The sequence below is a fragment of the Rattus rattus genome, chromosome 11 (genome assembly GCF_011064425.1).
Source record: "Rattus rattus isolate New Zealand chromosome 11, Rrattus_CSIRO_v1, whole genome shotgun sequence".
NCBI classification, from domain to species: Eukaryota; Metazoa; Chordata; class Mammalia; order Rodentia; family Muridae; genus Rattus; species Rattus rattus.
In genome coordinates this window covers 31,450,544-31,470,854 of record NC_046164.1, presented here as the reverse complement: position 1 = coordinate 31,470,854, position 20,311 = coordinate 31,450,544, and the positions used below count along the sequence as shown (strand labels likewise).

At 45.8% G+C, this 20,311-nt stretch overlaps 1 protein-coding gene across 2 annotated transcripts in view; it reads left to right on the top strand.

Moving 5' to 3' along the window:
- The first annotated feature begins 919 nt into the window (after positions 1-919).
- The window catches only part of Lnx1 (ligand of numb-protein X 1), a 102,127-nt gene continuing 82,735 nt past the window's right edge, over positions 920-20,311 (top strand). For both annotated transcript variants that reach the window (XM_032915937.1, XM_032915939.1), the window contains exons 1-2: positions 920-1,066; positions 17,829-18,305. In XM_032915937.1, coding sequence (XP_032771828.1) covers positions 17,914-18,305 — 392 coding nt within the window. In that variant the 5' untranslated portion in view covers positions 920-1,066; positions 17,829-17,913. The remainder of the gene's footprint in view (positions 1,067-17,828; positions 18,306-20,311) is intronic.

Below are 20,311 nucleotides of genomic sequence, written 5' to 3'. Positions count from 1 at the left end.
ATGGGACAAGATGCCATAGGCCTTAACCAGCAGGCAGGAATCCTCTTAGCTGTCACTCAAGTGCCAGCTGAGTCGTGCCATTAGCCTCTCTTTCCTGCTGGAAAAGCTGAAGCAAGCGTGACTTACCCAGGGTCACACACCAAGCTTGGGACCAAAATAACTCTGACTCCTCTTCCCTAGCTCTCCCAGCAGACAACAGCGCCTTAGTAAGGCGCTATCATTCTAACCTGAATCATTTAAAGTACCCCTAATTGCAGGCCTACTGTGGACTGTAACCACCAGGTGACAGACAGACCGAGAGGTAGGAATGACTGAAGTTTTACCAATGGCCGAATCTATTATTAATATAATACGCTGAGGACTGCGAGGGAGTTTGGGAAATGATGCTGACAGGCATCGAACTTAGATTTTTAAGGCTTGTCATGTCACCTCCAGTTTTGTTATAATATTGGAACAGAAGAAAAAAAAACACTAGGAACTCAAAAGGATGTAATTCAGAAAGGCATTAGGGGGGGTAAATCCCAGATATAACTAAGTCTTCTCAACCTTTTTCTTTTTTGCACCTACAAAAATCCCTGTGTGTCATTTCAGTGTTTAAACTTCCCTTTTAATTCTGATGTTGGCAGCTGTGTGGGCCTCTGAGAGCCCGCGGAAAGAATATCAGGCACACGAGAAGGGCCCGGGAAACAGTCAGGTATCCCCATTCAGATCTGCACACGGGGCTAGACACGTGCTCTGCTCAGGAAGGAAAGTAAATTCCGACCAGCAAATTGCTCTAACTGATTCATTTGTCCTCTGAGAGACGCCACCTACCTGCTCCAAGGTATTCAGGTAATTGACAGGGGGCGGGGCCTCCTGGGCTGTTTTAGTCCCTAAAGTCTCAGCCAGACTTCCGTGATGTCACAGATTTCCTGTTCTGAGCCAACCAATGCCCTCCTTCTTCCTCCAGCCACCTGTACACCGAAGTTGAGACCGGTCACAGCTCAGGCAGCCCTAGAAGCTCTGGCACAGGGATGGAGGCGGGCTGGTGACTGCTGCTTTGAAAGCCCCAGACATCTTTGAACAGGTGAGCAGGAACTATTTTTTCCTCTCTTGGTTTTTAGACCCCTGACCCAGAAGGGATCTGAATGAGGAATCTGAATGAAAATTACAAAAGAAAAAGAAAAAGAAAGAGAGAGAGAGAGAGAGAGAGAGAGAGAGAGAGAGAGAGAGAGCGAGAGAGAGAGCTCGCTGAATGGCTCAGTCCAGAGTAACACTCTGAGAGTAAAGATGTCTGTAACAGTCTTATTTGTGACCAGCAGTGTTGTCTCGGCCAGATATTTAATCATTTTTGTTTCCTGATTACTAATCCAGCCTCTGCTTGTTGTGAAGTTGATTTGATTCTTTTTAAAACCCCAGAGAAAAGTGAGATGAGATGCTCTTTGAAAGTTAGTTCAAATGTGCAGACCAGTCCAGCCTGTTTTGTGTGTGTGTGTGTGTGTGTGTGTGTGTGTGTGTGTGTGTGTGTGTGTGTGTGTGGGGGGGGGTGGGGTACTGGGGACATTCACAAAATTCAGATTGTCTTTTTTTTTTTGCCTTCTGCATTCATTTCATCTGAAAAGCTGTAATACTTCCCTAGGTTTTGTTGTTGTTTACAATAGAACGTCAATACTAAAGCTGATAAATTCTGGCTCCCTGTTTATAAGTTCTCTCTCTCTCTCTCTCTCTCTCTCTCTCTCTCTCTCTCTCTCTCTCTCTCAAAAGCCTTTAGTTTCCTTTACTTGTGGAAAACATTTAGCAGTCTGGATTAGAACTCTGTTTACCTACCTTCAGGCCTGACAGGCTGCCTGCTGACCTTTGGTTAAAGTAAAGATTACCCTTCAAGGCCACAAGAATGTAGCCCCAGTCTGGGTTTGAAACTCTTCTCTTGTTTCTACCTTGCTCTTAATATAATAAATATATGGAGGAGACTGTTCTGCCAGGACTGACTTTAAAAGTAATTGTACCTCAAGGACCCATATTCGTTTTTCTAATCCTGATCGTGTAACCTGTTCTCAACGGGCAGGCGCCCCCACCAGCTAATATGATTAACAAGAGCAGAGGAACAAATCCCCAGTCCATCTCCTTATCAACTTATCTGGGAAACTCGGGGAGAGAAATAAATGAATGAGACTTTTCATTTCATAGGCCTTCGTTAGTTGCATTAGTTAAGTTAGCAGATGGCTTCGTAAGGAAATCATCTACTAGGAATTAAGCCCATATACAGCCCTCTAGAAGTTAAAGGAACCTGCCAACTGTCCAAGAGTGTATGAACGGAAACAACTAAAAAGTATCGCCCTTGAACGGCTACTTCTTTCTTCCTGGTAAGCGTCTGCCTCCTGCTTGTCGCCAGTTTCTTTCTGATTCTTGGGAAGCTCATAGTCTCTTCTCTAGTTGACCTTTGTGCCTTATATTGTCCTCTAAGCTCCTGTGTTTGCAGAGTAACTGTTGTCGATGCCTTAGTAACATTCTCGGTTGATTCAGAGGTTTGTGAGCAAAGTGAGAAAAAGATTCCTCATAGCCTGGAGTTTTGTAGGTGTAAATTTGTCCTTGATGTTCCAAACCTCTGCAAACTTTCACACACCTACCTTTTATACCTGGTTAATTAGTTATTTTTACAACAGTGGACCTATGATTAAATAGCAAACTATTTTGTCATTGTCTCTAACTGCTTAGAAAAATAATATTATATATAATATATATTATATATATGTATATATATAATTGCCCCCCCCAATTCAAGAAAGAGAAAAAAAGGGGCAGAAACCAGAGTCCCAGTGTCTAGCATAGGGGTCGAGGCAGCTCGTTGGATAACGTGAATGTGTCCTTGAGAAGTTGCTGTGACATCTCCACTAATTCGGGTGTATACAAAGTGCTAAAGGAAACCATATGTACCTCCTTAGCAAATTACTGGACTTCTCTGAACTGCCATTCCTTTCTCAGTAGGACGAGAGGTAAGTACCATGTGCTATAATGTGGTTCTCTGAGTATAGGTGAGCTTGGAGTCAGGGACAAATAAAAGACAAGTTCCTCTCTGCTGGAAGAAATTTCCTGGGAGCTTAGAGGACTTGTGTGAGCCCATGTAGCTCTCCTGTGGCTGCAATGGTTCAGGACCCGGCTCTTATTACTGTAATTAATTGTCAGTAATTAACCCCACTGTTAACAGTTTGGAGAAACAGTCCAGAGGGAGGAGAATGAACGGGCTGTCATTCCCTGAGCCAGGCAGTGTGTGCCTGCCAGCCCCCTTGGCCCTTGGTGAAGCAAACTCTGGAGTGGTCTCTCTTCCTTCTTGTTCCCTTCCTTCTTGTGATCTCTTGACACATCCACAAAGTGTGAGTTCTTAAAGGCTGTCAGGAGAGGTCATCGTCATTTGGGGTGCAGGGAGCCCAGACTGTTTTAATCATGCTACTACCCTGAGTGGCCTTGGGTACTTGGTCCCCTCTAATCTTGTAGGTAAACATCTTCCACCTCAGACTCCATGAGCACTTGGCCAAGCCAGTGTGAGAGGTGACAGATAATTTGCAACCTGTACCATTCTGTGGAGGGGGAAGGCTCATGGGTCCTTTGGATAAGATCCACACATTTAAGTAGAAATTTTTTAAAGATTTATTTATTTATTATATATTAGCACACAGCAGAAGAGGGCTTCAGATCTCATTACAGATGGTTGTGAGCTACCATATGGTTGCTGGGATTTGAACTCAGGACCTCTGGAAGAGCAGTCAGTGCTCTAAACCACTGAGCCATCTCTCCAGCCCCCAAGTAGAATGTATTGAACCTGTCAGTGACCTTGAATCATTGCATCAGAGCAGATGTGGGCCCAGACCCACTGCCAGCTTCTTCTGGTCCCACCTTTTTCTCAAAGTGTAACACACGTCTCTGCCCTTCAAGAGCAAGGGCCCAGTGAAGTGAGGACTATGGATTCTAACCTCAAAAAAACTATAGCTTGCTGAAGGGGACTTTAAGGAAGAACCTTGAACTCCTTGCCCATCCCCCACCCCCCAATTTGAAACCGTTGCATCCTACAATAGAACACAGAGAGCCTCTACCTAAATGCATGGGTCAGAGTAACGAAGAGCAGGGGTGGGCAGTGCCTCTCACTGGGGCATGATGGTCTTATTCATTTAATCCCCGGTGAGGTGGTGCTGACATCCTAGAATAGAGCTGGTCTTTGGCATCAGACTGTCTGGGCTCAAAGCCCAGCTTAATCATGTGACTTCTTTATGCACTAGACAAACCTTTTAACCTGTTTGGAATGGCCCTGGCACCGTGTTAGCTAGTCCTCTTGTGATGTCCTTGAAAAGAAGGCACGGTCGCGGGGATCAGACAGACCAAGTTCTGTCACATAATTGCTAGACTGCATGAGGTAGCTTAATATCTTTGCCTCAGTCTGATTGTCCGGGAAGCTGGGTACTTAAGTACCCAGGATTTCTGTGAGAACAGATGCAGGGTTCGTATGTGGGGTGCCTGACACATGCTAGGTGTTCAGTTTAAGCACTATGTAATTCTAGAAAGAATATGTTATATTGACTACTACAGTTAGATGGCTTAGCTCATGCGTCAGCCTGGACATAATGGTAGAAACAGGCCCCGACTGAACACTGCATAATTCTGGAAAGATCCCCATAGGCTTAGAAGGAAAGCCTGTTAACCAAGAGCATGTTGTTAATCTTGGCCTTCTAAGGTAGAATGCTTGCCAGTGTGGTGGCTGGTCGTTTAAAGACCAGCAGGTGTAGCAATCTGGGGTACAAGACGACCAATCCAAGCATCTTCCTGCAGCAGCACCTCTCAGTATCTGCTTTGCTTAGGGCTACAGAGGCTCTCAAGTAGGTCCTCCCTATCTGGGTATCTCTGGACTTCCTGGCAGCATGAAACCATTCTTGATATTTATGTGACGGCATCACAGACTCGCTTTCATGTGGGTGGCAAATTGACTGCTCTCTGACAGTGTTCCCAAACAATTGACTGTGTCATTCTTCCTGGGGGAATTAGGTTTTAAGTAGGTGCTGTCTCCTAAGAACGAGGATGGATATGAAAACCAAAGAAATCACTGGGAACAGAGACTACAGGGGGCTGAGATCACCGTCATAGAATGTTGGCTCTCCCCTCTAACTTCCCACCTGTGATCATTCCCTCCTTACTCTATGTTCTCTGGAAACTGTGGTGACCTACTGCTTAGCAACCCAGATGCAGACTTCAAATCAAGGAGAGAAAGCACCTCCTGAGAATTGGTGTTTCCAAGAATGCAGTAGGTTTCCTGGGGGACTGGAGGGAGGGGGGAGCTGAGTGTATTGTCACTGACAGTGAGAATTATCCCACATATGTAGCCCCTAGGATGTTTGGCGACTGGGTGGCGGGGTTGACAGACAGATGGATGTGTGGATGATGGGTGAATGAATGTATGGAAGGATGATAGATAAATGGATGATAAAGGATAGTTGTATCGATGGATGATGGATAGATGTGTGGATGCATGGTGGATGGATGGTAGACAGATGAATGAATGATGATTGGTGGATGGACGGACGGACAGACGGACGGATGGATGGATGGATGGATGGATGGATGGATGGATGGATGGATGGATGGCCAACGATTATTTGTGTTTCTTCAGCTGAGATGTTTCTTCACATGAAATTACATAATGTAAAATCAATTGTCCTAAGTATTACATGAGAAAAATGCATGTCTAGTACCAGCATATCCCCTAACTTGTGGCAAATGGCTTATTGAAAGTCATAGCAACAAATTTCTAATGTTTATATTTTCAAACGGAAAGGAGCAGAGGCATTCCCACTTCAGACAGAGCAGATGACTCCCCAACTAGACACACACAGGCTTTACAATGAGCGTTTTCTTCTTTCTTATCCCTCTCTGCTTCTTCTACCTCTCTCAAAGAAATCCTGCTCCTGCCTAGGGGGCCACATTCCCTGTGGTTGTTTCAAACACGTGCCACAAGTTTCATCTCAAATATTGTTTTGCTTGACCCAGAGTTTTATCCTGGAGCACCCACATTTAAATACCACCATTGTCACCATTGCCTCCTGGTGACTCAGATTTGCTGCTTGTGCTCGATGCATTCATTTGTCACAGTGACACGGAAGACTTCACCAGCAGCACAGTGGAGGCTCTCTAGGAATTCCTTTAATAGCTTCTTGGCACACAGCATGGCAACAGCACACGCATGCTAGGAAGCTTAGCTATGTCATTGCTATCTGTTGGGATGATTTGTATAGCTTGCTTGTGACTACAGTCTGTCAGTCACGTGACCTCTTTTGACTAGAACACAGCATGCTTAGGCGCATACATCCTCACATTAACACATGAGTCACCTTGTGTTTTCAAACTCCTCGTTAAGAATCATGGTCATACTTGTATGACATCTTCATCAGTATACACATGCTCAGCCATTCCACTGGTAGCCCCTGGGGGCCCTTGTAAATTGGTTTCACAGTCACCTCTCAAGACATCTGCATTGTAACCTATTACTGAACTAAAAGCAAATCATTAGATTTTTACACTGGGGAAGGATTGCTGCTCTAAGCATACAGGAGTCTTAGTGGCTGCCATCTCAAAATGTTTACCCTGTCACTTAGCCATGTGGAGAAGGGCTAGAGTGGGCCATAGGGAAGATTTACCACATTCCTGTGGGATTCACCTCTAGGGTTGGATAATCTCCTGGATTAGTCTCTTGGGATTGCCACAGCTGATGACCTTAAACTCGGAAGTTTTAAACAATTTCATTTATTTTTTTTTTCAGTTCTAGAGTGTGTAGAAGTTTGAAATGGAGACATCAGCAGGGGCACATTCCCATCTTTGAGGGAGCTAGGCCAGAGAGAATCTACCTTTGCCTCGTCCATTGGGTCCTGAGGTCACTTGGTGTGTGACTAAGTCTTCACATTGCCTCCTAAGTCTCCCTTCTCTTCTCTCTCTCCTAAAGATACTAGATTTAGAGATCACTCAGGTAATCCAAGATGCTCTCATCTCAAGATCCAATACTTGATGACATATTTAAAAAACAAGTTTCCCAATTGGGTCAGCTTCCTAGGTCTGGGGATAACCACGGCCATGTTCTCAAGTGGGACATCACTTTATTCTCTTCACTCACTCTATAGCCAACGTTCACATACACAGCCATCTCTGTCTGTTCACAGAGAAATCTTCGAGTAGACCAGTGGTTCTAAACCTTCCTAATGCTCCGACCCTTTAATATATCTCATGTTGTGGTAACCCCTAACCATAAAATTATTTCATTGCTACTTCATAACTGTAATTTTGCTGCTGTTAGGAATCGTAATGCAAATATTTGAAGTGCAGGATATCTGATATTCCATTCCTGTGAAAGGGTCATTCAACCCCAAAGGGGTCTCGACCCACAGATTGAGAACCACTGGTGCAGACCTACTGAGTGAAATATAAGCAACAAAGAGAGTTGGCAGCCTTTGATACTTCCAGCCTTAGTCCCTGTGTTCAAGCACACCAGTAAGGGTTTTGTGCACTAAAGACCTAGTGTGTTCTTCCCATCCACACCGTGACAAATCTACAGGAAGACAGCCGTAGAAGCCAACATAGATTACAATGGAAGGCAGGACAAGCCAAATTCTTGGAGGTTATCTTGCAAATGAATCTTGACCCCTCCCACACTGGGATAAACAGATCAATGTCTACTTGCAAGTACCATTGTGTCAAGGGACCTTCACAGATTAAAAAGTGTCCTAGGAGACTCTTTGCCATCACCTGGACTGCTTACAAAGACAGTAGGAAGGACCAGAGTCAGAGAGAAGACAAGGGAGAACCAGCAATGCTGTCCTTAATTTGGGGGTTGGGCATCATGCTCTGAAGGAGTCCTGTGGCATATGCCGAGCACTGAAAGACAGAACAGGAGCCAACAGCCAAAGTCACAAAGACTGTGGATCTTTGAAAACTACCCAGGCCTCTGTCACTGGACGGATTTGGAGTAGGAGGCATGTCACCCCTAGATATGTCGAAACACCATTTCCCCCTCTGGTGAGAAGCTACAGTCCCTGCTCAACCCCAAATCATATAATTTCTAAGCTACATGTTGTGCTCACACCATTAGTCCCAGCCCTTGGGAGGCTGAGGGAGGCTCATGAGTCTGAGGACAGCCTGGGTTACACTGTAAGTATCTGCACTACATATATAGTAAGGGCCTGACTTTAAAAAAAAAAAAAAAAAAGCAAAAACAAAACCAAAAAACTATGACTTCTATATAAAACATTAAAGAATGTTTTAAAATCATGTAGAGCCACCAACCTGTGTGACTCTTTGTCCTTGATAGCAGTGTCTGGCCAGGCTCTTTCCCCTCAGGACTTAGAAAGTCCTGCTCCATTTTGTTTGTCTTTGGGTTTTGTTAAACTTTTTTAAGGCAGGGTCTCATGTAGCCCAGGATGGCCTTGAGCTCCCTCTATAGGTGAGGATGAATTTCTAATCCTCCTATCGTAGAGTGCTAGGACTAAGGCATGCACCACCAGTGCCCAGTATATGTGGTGCAGAAGGTTGACCCCCAGCACACGTGTGCTCTGCATCTCAACCACAGTCGCCTTTTGTGATCCTTCTGAGGAACCAGGTGGTCCATTAAGTTTCCCGGGCCTGACTAGGTGGTTCCCTTGTTTCTTGTCCTTCAAAGCTTCAGCACCATCGACTGTGTTTGCCCCCTGTGTCATGCCATTCATCTACCTCTATTTTCCTAATTAAACTTGAAGGACATGAAGATGGCATGAAATTTTTCTGGGAGTCCCCAGAGATCAGGACAAATAGGGATCATGGACAGGGCAGTTAGCACACATCTATGGAACCGAAATAGTTGAAAAATGTTAAGAATTCAAATATATTTTTTCTTGTGCTTACCTTTCAATAAATACAAGAAGAATATCTTTTCAAAGGAAGGAAGGAAGGATGGAGGGGAGGAAGGAAGGAAGGAAGGAAGGAAGGAAGGAAGGAAGGAAGGAAGGAAGGAAGAAAAGGTCACTTCCTGCTATGGTGATCTTTAAGAGGGAGGACAACTGCTTCCAGGTTGTTTCACTCCATACTCCCCTAAAGTCAGCTCTTCCCAGGAGTCAGTGTTGATGTTAGGCAGTAATAAAGTCCTTGCTCAGATGAAATACTTTGCCTTAACTGTGTATGGTTTGCAGGACTCCATGTTTATAGGCTAGGATGTGGGAGGACATCTTATTTGAGACAGAGCACTTACAGACCAACCCATGGCAGGTGCACCATGACATCCAGGGGAAGCCTGGTGAGGTCTCCCGTCAAGGGTGATGATACTTTTTTCTGGAAGGCTGTGAAAAGCCATCCCCCGGAGTCTAGAACTCATATGCAATTGGCTAACCCCGGGGGACTCTGCTCCATCAACCACTTCCCTTGGCTTTCCCACTTTCTGAGCGTCTGCGTTCCTGGTTATTCACTCCAGATGTGTTCTGCCGTCTCTCCTTGTTCAGTTCTGTCATTTCCTGGCAGATTCTGACCTCTGTAGAGACCCTTTATATTTTTCTGTTCTTTCTGGTGTTTGAAACACTTTGCAGGCGAATGTCATTTGCAGATTTCATTAATGAGTCTCTTGCTCCCTCTTTGAGACCAGCGATTTAGAAGTTAAGCAGAAGCAGATCTAACCACAACCCTCCAACCCTCATAGCAGGCTGTGAGTACCTGCCTCCTTCTCCCAAGGTGAAGGCGGGTCCCTCCCCTGTGCACACACAGACTCCTCCTCCGACTCTCCTTCCTAGTTTGAAGATAGGTTTTTATCCCATAAGTGACTGACTCTTTGTATTCAGGTCATTGAATTATATACAATTCTGTGAGGCAAGGAATAATGTATCTCCATTCATAATCAGTACTTATTAAAATGATCACAAATTATCAGAGCCGTCACTGAATGAATCTGAGACTTAAGGCATAAATAAGGTCAAGGAAGAGAGATGGATCTTATTTCAACTTTGGGAACTGCCTTTCCTACAAATAACCTATTTTACGAGGTTTAGCCCGGACCAGAGCACTACTGAGACAAACATGCCTGCCAGGCAGATTCCTTAGAGAGGGAGAGCAGGTGGCCAGGGCCACTGTGGGAAGCAGTCATTGGCACCAGTCCACTGGGCTCTCCATGGTTAAGCTTCTGCATAGGAATGAGTGACCGGCTATGGTTGGTGTGCCTCCCCCCGCCCTGCCCCCAGCCATGCAACACCCGCCCCCCACCCCAGGCCAGTTCAAAATGCTAAGTCACCATGTTGTCCAACAGCACTCTCCCCTTAAGTTTTAAAGCATTATCAACAAAAACTCTACACCTCGGGGCTTTGTAGGTGTCTTTTTTGTTCTGGTGTTCTGTGATGCTGGAGACTGAACCCAGGGCCTCACACATCCCAGGGAGGGAAGCATGTCATCACTGAGCCTACACCGCCAGACCAGATTCAGGTTTTACACCCTTCATGGGTGTTTAGGTTCATGCAGGGTATACCTGTAAATGTGGTATATGTGTATGTAGAGGATAGAGGACCAGAGGACAACCTTGGGTGTCATTCCTCAGCCACCACCCACCTGGCTTTTTTGAGGCAGGAGCTCTCTTTGACCTCTAGTTTTCCCATCTGCTAGGTTGGCTCAGGAATCTGTCTCCTCAGTGCTGGATTAAAGCTCATGCCATGGGCATGGCTTTTGTTTGCCTGGCTGTTTGTTTGTTTGTTTGGTGTGTGCGTGTGTGTGCGTGCGTGTGTGTGTGTGTGTGTGTGTGTGTGTGTGTGTGTGTGTGTGTGTGTGTGTGTGTGTGTGTGTGTGTGTGTGTGTGTTTTTGTTTTGCTTTGTGGGATCTGGAAATCTAATTCAGGTTCCTGTGGTTTCAAATAAACACCTCACCAGCTGAGCTACCTCCCCAAACCCTGCTCCCCAGTCTCCATTTCTTGGAGCCAAGTTACCTGTGTGACCACTTGGCGTGGGTGTGGTCTGTATATATTTGTAAAACATTAGGGTTGGGTTGAGGGATGACTTTAAGTCATCGTTACCAAGCGACACCCAGAGCGGTGGTAGACACTTGTAACCTCAGCACTCAGGAGCCTGAGGCAGGGGGATGGGGTGACCTACACCTCAGAGATTGTGTCCCCACCCTCCCCCGAATCATGAGATGACTGCCTCTCAGTAGGACACAGCCTCCCGCTGTTTGCCACACTCTGGGCAATGTCCTGGACACAGAAAACGGTTTGTGATTTGTTTGTGCTCACACAGTGAAGCTCCCACAGGACCCAGGGGCTTTATCTCTGGGAATGGAGCTCCACCCTTCCCTCTTGTGAACCCTGCGGCCAGTTGTGCACCTGGCGTCTCTACCAAGCACGAAGTGAGGTGGAGCTGCAATCACTTCAGAGCTTGCTTAGTTTAGCGGCACACCTCTGAGGCACTGGACCGAGTCCACCATTTCCTTATTGCTGCTGGCTGGCTACCAGGGGTGATACATGGGAATGTGAAGGCTCACCAAGGCAGTTACTATCAGGGCCGGGGCTGAGCCACAGGGTTGATGCCCCACTTTCTCCACTTGAACTTCTAAGAAATAAATACCGATAAGGCCTTGGTTACAGGGAAAACAAACAAGGCTCTCGCCTTGAGGTGCAAAGAAAGCTCAGCAACCACGACTTTAATAGTCTTTACATTAGTCTCTCCCTTGTTGTGATGGAAAACATGACGAAATCCAGGTAAGGGTTCGTTTCTGCTCATGCGTTGAAGGATACGGTCCACGGAGGAGGGAAGATAGGAGCTGCTGGTCGCCTATATTCAGTCAGGAAGCAGAGAGAATTGGGTACTGGAGCCCAGCTCCATTCCCCTCTCCCCCACTGTAGTCAGTCCAGGGCTCCAACCTTAGACCGGCACTGCCCACATTGGCAATGGGGCTTCGTGCCTCAGTTAAACCTCTTTGGAAATACCTGGGTGTGTTACCATGGTGACAGTGAAGCTTTTTAAACACCAAAAGCAAGGCCACAGACTATGATGAAGGACGGGAACTACTCTTAAAGATCAGGTGAGGAATCTGGTTAATTGGGAATTTCCATTTGTTTCTCACCTCAGGCTGTGACGGGACCCAGCACAGCACCCGTGGGATAAGTGTGTCTGTTATTTAGAGATGGATTCGATGGGGGCTTTCTCAAGGTATCGTGATAGTGAGGAGTTTCCAGCAGCCAAGGCTGTCCAGCAACGCCTTTTCCCTGAGTTGGGACGACTGTCACCCTCTAGGGTGACAAGCATTCTCCCCCGACACTTCTGTTTTCAGTACCGGGTGTCTTTTGTGGGTGATGCGGGTGGGTAGAGCTGGAAGGTCAGGTCCCTCTCCCTTGGGCTTCTCTCTGCTTATCACCTCTGCCTTTTCACGTGCTGCCGAATTTTAATATTTATGCTTTGGGTGACAAAATGTCACCGACTGACTGTTTAATTGCTTTCCAGTTCTGTTTTCTTGCATTATGTGTTGTTCATACATCATTTAAAAATGAGATGAATGAAATAGCCGTAAGCGTCCCCAAATGCCATCGGTCCTAGAGAGTAACGGAAAACTGTGGACTCTAATGCCAGATGTTTAGGTGTCGAAGGCCAACTTCTGTTTACACAGAGCCACAAAATGGTTTTCCATCTTCTCAACCGTGTCCACAGACCTTGTTTATGCCTTTACAAGCTCCATGCTTCTCCTAATAACCCTAGATCTCTTATAACCAGAGATACTCCATCTGTCTGTCTATCTACCTTTGGGGAGATTCTTGTCCCTCTGCAGTACAGAAGCTTCTAGAAATCCCTTCCCACCCACAGATACCCAAATCCACAGATGGCTTAAGTTTCTTCCACAAAATGGAGCTGTGTTTACATTTAATAATCACTCACCCTCCAACGTGCCCTAAATCTTCTTCAGATTACTTAAAATATCTAATACAATGTAGGAGTAGTGCCATGCTGGAGCTTTAGGAAAATGATAAAGGCTACATATTTAGCATAGATGGCTTCCTTTTACCCTGACCTGTGGTTGACTGAATCCATTAAATGCTCACATCTGGGCTCGCTCTCTCTCTCTCTCTCTCTCTCTCTCTCTCTCTCCCTCTCTCTCTCTCCTCTCTCTCTCTCTCTCTCTCTCTCTCTCTCTCTCTCTCTCTCTCTCTCTCACACACACACACACACACACACACACACACACACACACAGAGGCATGCACGCACTATTCTGACCAGTCCCTCAGGGCAGCATCTCCTGTGTGGCCGCCCAGCAGCAGCAGCAGCAAGGAAGCATGCTATGCTGGCTGCGGGTGAAGCATCCCATGCTGGCTGCGGGTGAAGCATCCCATGCTGGCTGCGGGTGAAGCATCCCATGCTGGCTGCGGGTCAGCTCACAGACACAGTCACTGGCTCCTCTCTATTCCGGAGTTTTGGAGCCTGCTCTTTCCAGGCATTGTAGGAGATCCACAGACAAGTTAGGGTGCTTGCTGATGAGAGATAAATAGCCTCACCGAGACCAGAAACCGGAAGAAATACTGGGTGAATCCAGTTCAGTCTAGAGAAAGACATGTCTTCAAATACCGACACACTGAAGAACTCCATGGATAATTCTGTGTATCCTCGAGAGGAGAGGAGTCACAGGGAGACAAATCCCTCAGTGTGTGAACATTTCCCTACCCAACGGTGGAATGATTTATTTTATAAAGTCCTTAATGTCTGATCTAGGGTCAACTCTCGAAACTTCCTGTCAATGCAGTGTCTATGTGTCAGCTTTGAAAGGATACCAATGCAAGACACTACCATCCCTACATGTCGAGGGATGGGGCATCTTAATGTTCTCCTTATTTATTCCCTTGTTTGTTTGGTTTTGCTGTTCTGGGCCTTGTGCCTGTTAGGCAAGAACTCAACCCCTGAGCTCTATGTGCCAGCTGGAATAATCCTTCAATTCCTGGAATAACACAGAATCTCCTCGTCACTGTAGGAAACAGGGATTCAGGAAACAGTTTAAGGGATGCTTTAGGCCGAAATTGGTCCTTTCAATAGAAGAATGCGATCTTATCAGTGGAGCCCAGTGATGTATTTATTCATTTGGTTTCTATGAGCTTTAAGGGTGTCCCGGAAGGAAAAAGAGGGTGTCCGCAGCACACCAGGGCCATGTTGTTACAGTGGGCTCCTGTTAGAGTTTCATTGCTGTCACCAAGATAAAAATACCCTGACAAAGCTAATTCGAGGAGAAAGGGGTGTGTTGCAGCCGATGTCTCCAGATTACAGTCCATCACTGAGGATCCATCACTGTGCACTGTGGCTGGGGCTGTAGAGAAATGGGCCTATTACATCCACCTTAGAGAGAAAAGAACAATGCATGCTTCTCCACTTCTGTACAGTGCAGGGGCTCTCCCTCGCCTAAGGAATGGAGTGGCTTGGATCTCTCCATATCAATTGACGTAATTGAGACAGTCCCACCCCAGACATGCTCCAGGGTTGACCCAAAGGAGAAAATCAGTCCTTCATTGAGACTCTTCCTCCAGTTGATTCTAGGTTGTGTCAATGTCTGAAAGGTACATTTTTCTTCTAAGTGAAAGAAAAGATTGATTGAAAAAGATTGAAAAGAGAGATTGTTGTTCAATGTGGGACCAAGACTTCTGCTTTCTGTTTTCCCATTCTAAACTGTATGAAAGCCACATCTTGCAGCTCTTTGCCCTCCTCAGCTAGGGTCAAAAAGACAGGCCTGCCATACTGAGCAGATTTAAACAAACATTCTCTACCTATGTCAGCCTTGGACTCTACTTTTTAGGGGAGAAACCTGTTTCTCTGTTAGATTAAATGGTTCTTGATATAAATGAGTCATCTCATCCCAATAGCTAGGCTCATGTATGTCTAAAAGCAGGATATGTTCTATGTTATAGCAAGGTGATATGTGTTACATGTTCACAAGATAGAAACACAAAAAGAACTGCCACGTAAACGGGGGGAAATGTTATTTTCTAAGGTCTACGTAGTTCATTGCTGTAAAGCCTAAACTGCTTGTTCAGCCAACGCTCCTGTGGCCCGTTTTTTATTTATGTAGACTTTATTTAGTCTAAAGTAAATTCATACAAAAAATATAAGTGGTGTTTACATTACCATTACATTAAGAAGTTGGTTTACCATCTGGCCAAGAGCCAGCAGAGTCATTGCTCTGAGAGGGAAGGAAAGGGGAGTAGGAGTGGGAGAAAGGGAAGGGCGGCTGGAGGCGAGGTTGGGAGAGGGGAGGAAGTAGGGACGGGAAGGGCAGGGGGCACTGGAGCTGAACCCTGCTATGCTTGCTAACCTTGTGGGTAATTGTGACCCTGGGACAGTGCCATTCCCCTTAGAGGTAAGGACTCCAACTCTTCAGAGCCTTTGCAGTGAGACCTGAAGAGATTTAAATCCTTCTGACTTCCTAGGTCTTTTTTTTATAGGGAAGTAGTTACATTATTGGGGTATAAATGGAGTTCTGACCATTAGTGCTGGAGGAAGACTGGGAGACAGAGGGTGGGAAGGTTAGGAGGAGGAGAGTCTGGCAGCTTGGCCTGCCTAGTTTCCTCTTGGGTGTGTCTGGCCAGTCACTTAGGTGCTATGCTCCAGTTTCCTGGTCTGTTTAATTAAAAACAAAACAAAATGTCATGAGGTCTTGAGAGGATAAAATGACACAATCTAATAATGTCCTCAGCACAGGGCCTAGCACATGGGAAATGCTAAACTCGTTTAGAAGCAAAGTTATAAAAACATCCATCTGGATTGGCTAAGAGGAAGAGAGCAGTGGGGGTGTGCACTGGAATATGTTTAACGTACATTGTATATATGCTTGAGACACCCTTATGCGATCCTTTATAATAACAATAAAACGTTAAAGGCATATCCCAACGACCGTATGACCAGCCCTGTACCTCACCCCTCAAAGGCTCCACACCCTCTCCTCCCAGTAGCAGCAGCCTGGGGACCAAGCCTATAACAGGTGGACCTTTGGGAGATATTTCTTCCCAGACCACAGCAAGAGAGACATGGTTTCTCCATGTCTTCTCCCATTATCTTTCCTCCAGAAGATCCTGAATAAGGCTCTTCTGGGAACACACTTTACAAATCACCCTTCATGTTGCTGAGAAAGGAACGGCACTCAAGGCAGTTACCTTTTCATCGGTGCCCGCAGCTGCTGCCTGGCTTTCTGTTAGGCTGTCTCCTTACAGCAGAATGAGAAAGGGGAGGACCAGAGCATGTGGGGGCGTATGCCACAAGGCTAGAAGACTCTCCAAAGACCTAGAGCTCCCTTTACCTCTTCGCACCTTTTTTACAGTAAGATGACAACTTTTTGGGCGGCCCATTTCCATTCTCACATTTATTTTAACTGTTTCCGGTCTCCCTGAAAGCACTTCCTTTGAACTTCCGGTGCCTTCTCAGAGTCCCGAGGACATATAGCAGCTATGGGGTTTCCTTGCTCTTGACTGACAGCAGCTTCTCCCCTCTACCATATGCATTCTGTGGTCTCATGAAGAGAGAAGTAAAATGCTGGGCTCTGACATTTCAGGTTTCCTAGCTGAGTTCAGAAAAGTGAACTCAGTGCAAGCAGGAAGGCATGTATTTTCCTGAGGTAAAGCTGTGTTTAGAGGCAAACGAGCTCAGAATGTTTGGAAAAGAAGATGCGGCTCAGCCTGTGACAGCCATGCCCCTTCTATATACTCATTCATACCTTCTGTCTACTTCATGTGTCTTCATGTCCCTGTAGGAAGTCTTGACTTATTTTTGAAAAGAAAAAAGGGTTGTGCTGGAGGGGAAGGGAGGGGAAGGGGGGACAGGAGGCTAAATGGGCCCTTTCCATAAACAATGGCAGAGTCCCGGCAGACAATGGTTGCATGGTCTCTGCCAAGTTATGTGAATGCCCACCTCCTCTCTGAACTGAGGACTCCTAAAATTGTATCCTTCACATAAGTCTCTGATGTCTCCCTGTCAGCTGACAGCCTGACTTAGAGTTGGTAATTGGGAGTATTTATTGATTGTCTAAGAAACTTCCAAGGTCTAAAATCAAACATTGGGAAAATCCCATTCTTTGGGAACTCTTTCCGTATCAAAGGAAAAGACATATTGCCGTGGTATTCTTCTGGGGAAAGTATCAGTATGTAATTGAATCAAAGACTACTGCCATCAAAGTCTCCTGTTAGGACAAAGCAGAAAGATCCTCTTGTAGGAACGGGAGCTCCATTTTCTTGGCCAACAGAGATAGACCAAAGACAAAATCAATTCCAAAACGCACATAAGAAAATTACAAGTAGTTAATCGAAACTTTGTTGTGTATGCCTTATGAAAAATCAAACATCTTCAACAAACTTACTTCATCCTCACATCACCCTATAAGGTGGGCTATGGTTACTCTACCCTTTGCTGGTCAAAGGCATCCTTAAACAGTAATGAATGGTAAGTTTGAACTCAGAGGCTACTTCACTAGTGATAACCAATGAGAAAGGTAATGAGGGGGCTGGAGACATGGCTCTATCGTGAAAGGCTAGGTTCACAACCAAAAATATAAGAGAAAGGTAATGAGGAGTCATCTGATTCAACTTTCTTAAAAATTATATCTCTTGTGTGTGAGCTACACATTTTACCAGTGGACAGGTCCCAAGTGATTATTAACCCACTAAGATAGGGCTATTGTTGGCACGCATTATTCCTATAATACAAAACAGAGAGGTAGGGTAAGACAAAGCTAGTCACCTGAGCATTTTAGAGTAGGTTCTCGGGCCTGGCCTTCTCAGTCCCACCTCAGCCACACTCACATAAGCTCTGCTCCCCTCCTCAGGCTGTGGTGTGACCATGAGCTACCTTGTTCTTTTGTAGGTTTGCATGTGGGTGACTCTTAGAATATCTTGACCTGCCCCTGAGGAAATTCTGCTCTCCTGGGTTTCCTAATCCCTACTCAGCCATGAACCAACCAGACCTTGCCGACGACCCAGATCCCAGCCCCGAGCCACTGTGCGTAGTGTGTGGCCAAAACCACTCCCCAGAGGAAAACCACTTCTACACATACACAGAAGATGTAGACGACGACCTCGTGTGCCACATCTGCCTACAGGCATTGCTGGACCCTCTGGACACTCCGTGCGGACACACCTACTGTACCCTGTGTCTCACCAACTTCCTGGTGGAGAAGGACTTCTGCCCTGTGGATCGAAAGCCTGTGGTTCTGCAGCACTGCAAGAAATCCAACATCTTGGTCAACAAACTTCTCAACAAGCTGTTGGTCAACTGCCCATTCACAGAGCACTGCTCCGAGGTGCTCCAGCGCTGCAATCTCCAGTATCATTTCCAGACCAGGTAGGAGCCCTTCTCTTTCTCCTTTCCTGGGGCCAGCTAGAAAGACATCCACAAGGGTGCAGCAAGGACTCATTCCCAGTGCCCTGGCACTCTGTAGGGTGCCTGTACTTTGGAACCAGTGAAGAGATCTGTTCCAATACAACACATGCTAGGTGTTTATGGCCGTGAACTAGTGTGAGGAAGTGTCACTAAGTAGGACTGAGTCGTGGGCATGCGCTCATGTGTTTATGGTTCGGAAAACTGGTGGTGTGAATGTTAGGGCTTACATATCAAATACCACCACCAGGTCATGTTTCAAAATGTTCTGTGTTCAGTCAGCAGTGTTTTTTGTGGAGGGAGCAGAAGCTTCAAGAGATGGGGCCTCGCTGGAAGAAATAGCTCACCAGGGCCTACCTCTGAGGTTATGCTAGGTCCACGTTTCCTTCTTTTCTCTCTTTTTCCTGGATGCCCTCTTCACCAGAAATTCTGAAACCATGAACCCAAAGAAATCCTTCCATAAACAAACCAGCTCTCTCTTTAATTAATGTAGGATCTACATTCATCCATTTACTTAATTCTTTTACTAACATACGTTCATCATATAGAGAGTTGGATTCTATAATAACAAGTTCTTTTCAATAAATCAACTGAATTTTTAAGTGAGAAAATCAGAAAAGCATTGCCCTTCATTCTAGCGTGCTTCCTATTGCTGTGATAAGCACCATGACCAAAAGCAGCTTGGGAAGAAAACGGTTTCTTTGGCCTACACATCCCAATCACTGTCCATCACGAGAGGAAGTTGAGGCAGGGATCTGAGGCAGGAGCTGAAGCAGAGGCCATAGAGGAACGCCACTTCCTGGCTTACTCAGTTTCCTTTCTTAGAGCATCCAGGAGAAGGGTGGTACCGCCCCCACTGGGCTGGGCTCTCCCACATCAGTCATTAGTCAAGAAAATGTCCCACAGACTTGCCTCCTGACAATCTGATGGAGGCATCTTCTCCACTGAGGTCCTATCTTCCCAGATGACTGTAGCCATGTCGAGGTGACATAAACTCAGCCAGAACACCCTCTGAGTGACTTTGTGTTTCTCTTTTGGCCAAGGTACACACATTGGTGGCAGAAAGGAGATATGCTACCTGCTGCTGGTGACTGGCATCCCCCGCTCCCCATCTGCTTCTCAGTTTGTCCCTTCTTGCTGTTCTGTGCCTGGGTATTCCTGTGTGGATGGCCTCACTGGTAGCTCTGGGCCTACTCCCCATGAGGAGCTCTTCTCAGTATACTTAAGGTGCTTAATCAACTGTGAACAATAATACCACAGTCATTTTGTAAGAGGAAATCCACAGGCTTGTGTTTATCTTGGTTCCTGTCATGGCCAGGGCAAGAGGCAGGTGCAGGTAGCTTTTTTAAAGGTCACATACCTTAGGCCATGAATCTGTGGCTTTGTCTTCTGAGACATGAGTTCATTCTCAAACATGAAAGCTTTTCTCATACAAGGGCCTGCATGTAATGCTTAGCACATGTTTACCATGCATGCTGGTTAAGCCAGTGAACTCAAGATGTCCATTCAGATGTTTCCAGTGTAGGTTTGCAGTAAATGCTGCCTTCAGACATGGAGACCCACTTCAAGGCTTTCCCCAAAGAGGATGTGGTGGAGAAGGAGCATGTTGGTGACCTTTGCTGATAATATTGTCTTGCTATCAGAGGCATTGTGAAAAGGAAAGTAAGCCCAAGGTCAAAGGTAAAGTAGGTTCTGTACAATTATGCCAAGACCAGTGAGCATGCTGGGTAGGGAATATAGGAGGCCTAAAGAGAAATGGCCCTGGCAGGAATCTGAACATGTGCCATTGCCATATTTCCATCTTTTTTTTTTTTTTTTCTACTTGGGATGTATTAGTTTCCTGTTGTTGCTGTAACAACTAATCACACACTTTCTGACTTTGCATAACTCAAATTTGTTATCTGACTTTGCATAACTCAAATTTGTTATCTCAGAGTTGTCTAAAGGGTTAGAAATCCAGTAAATTCAAT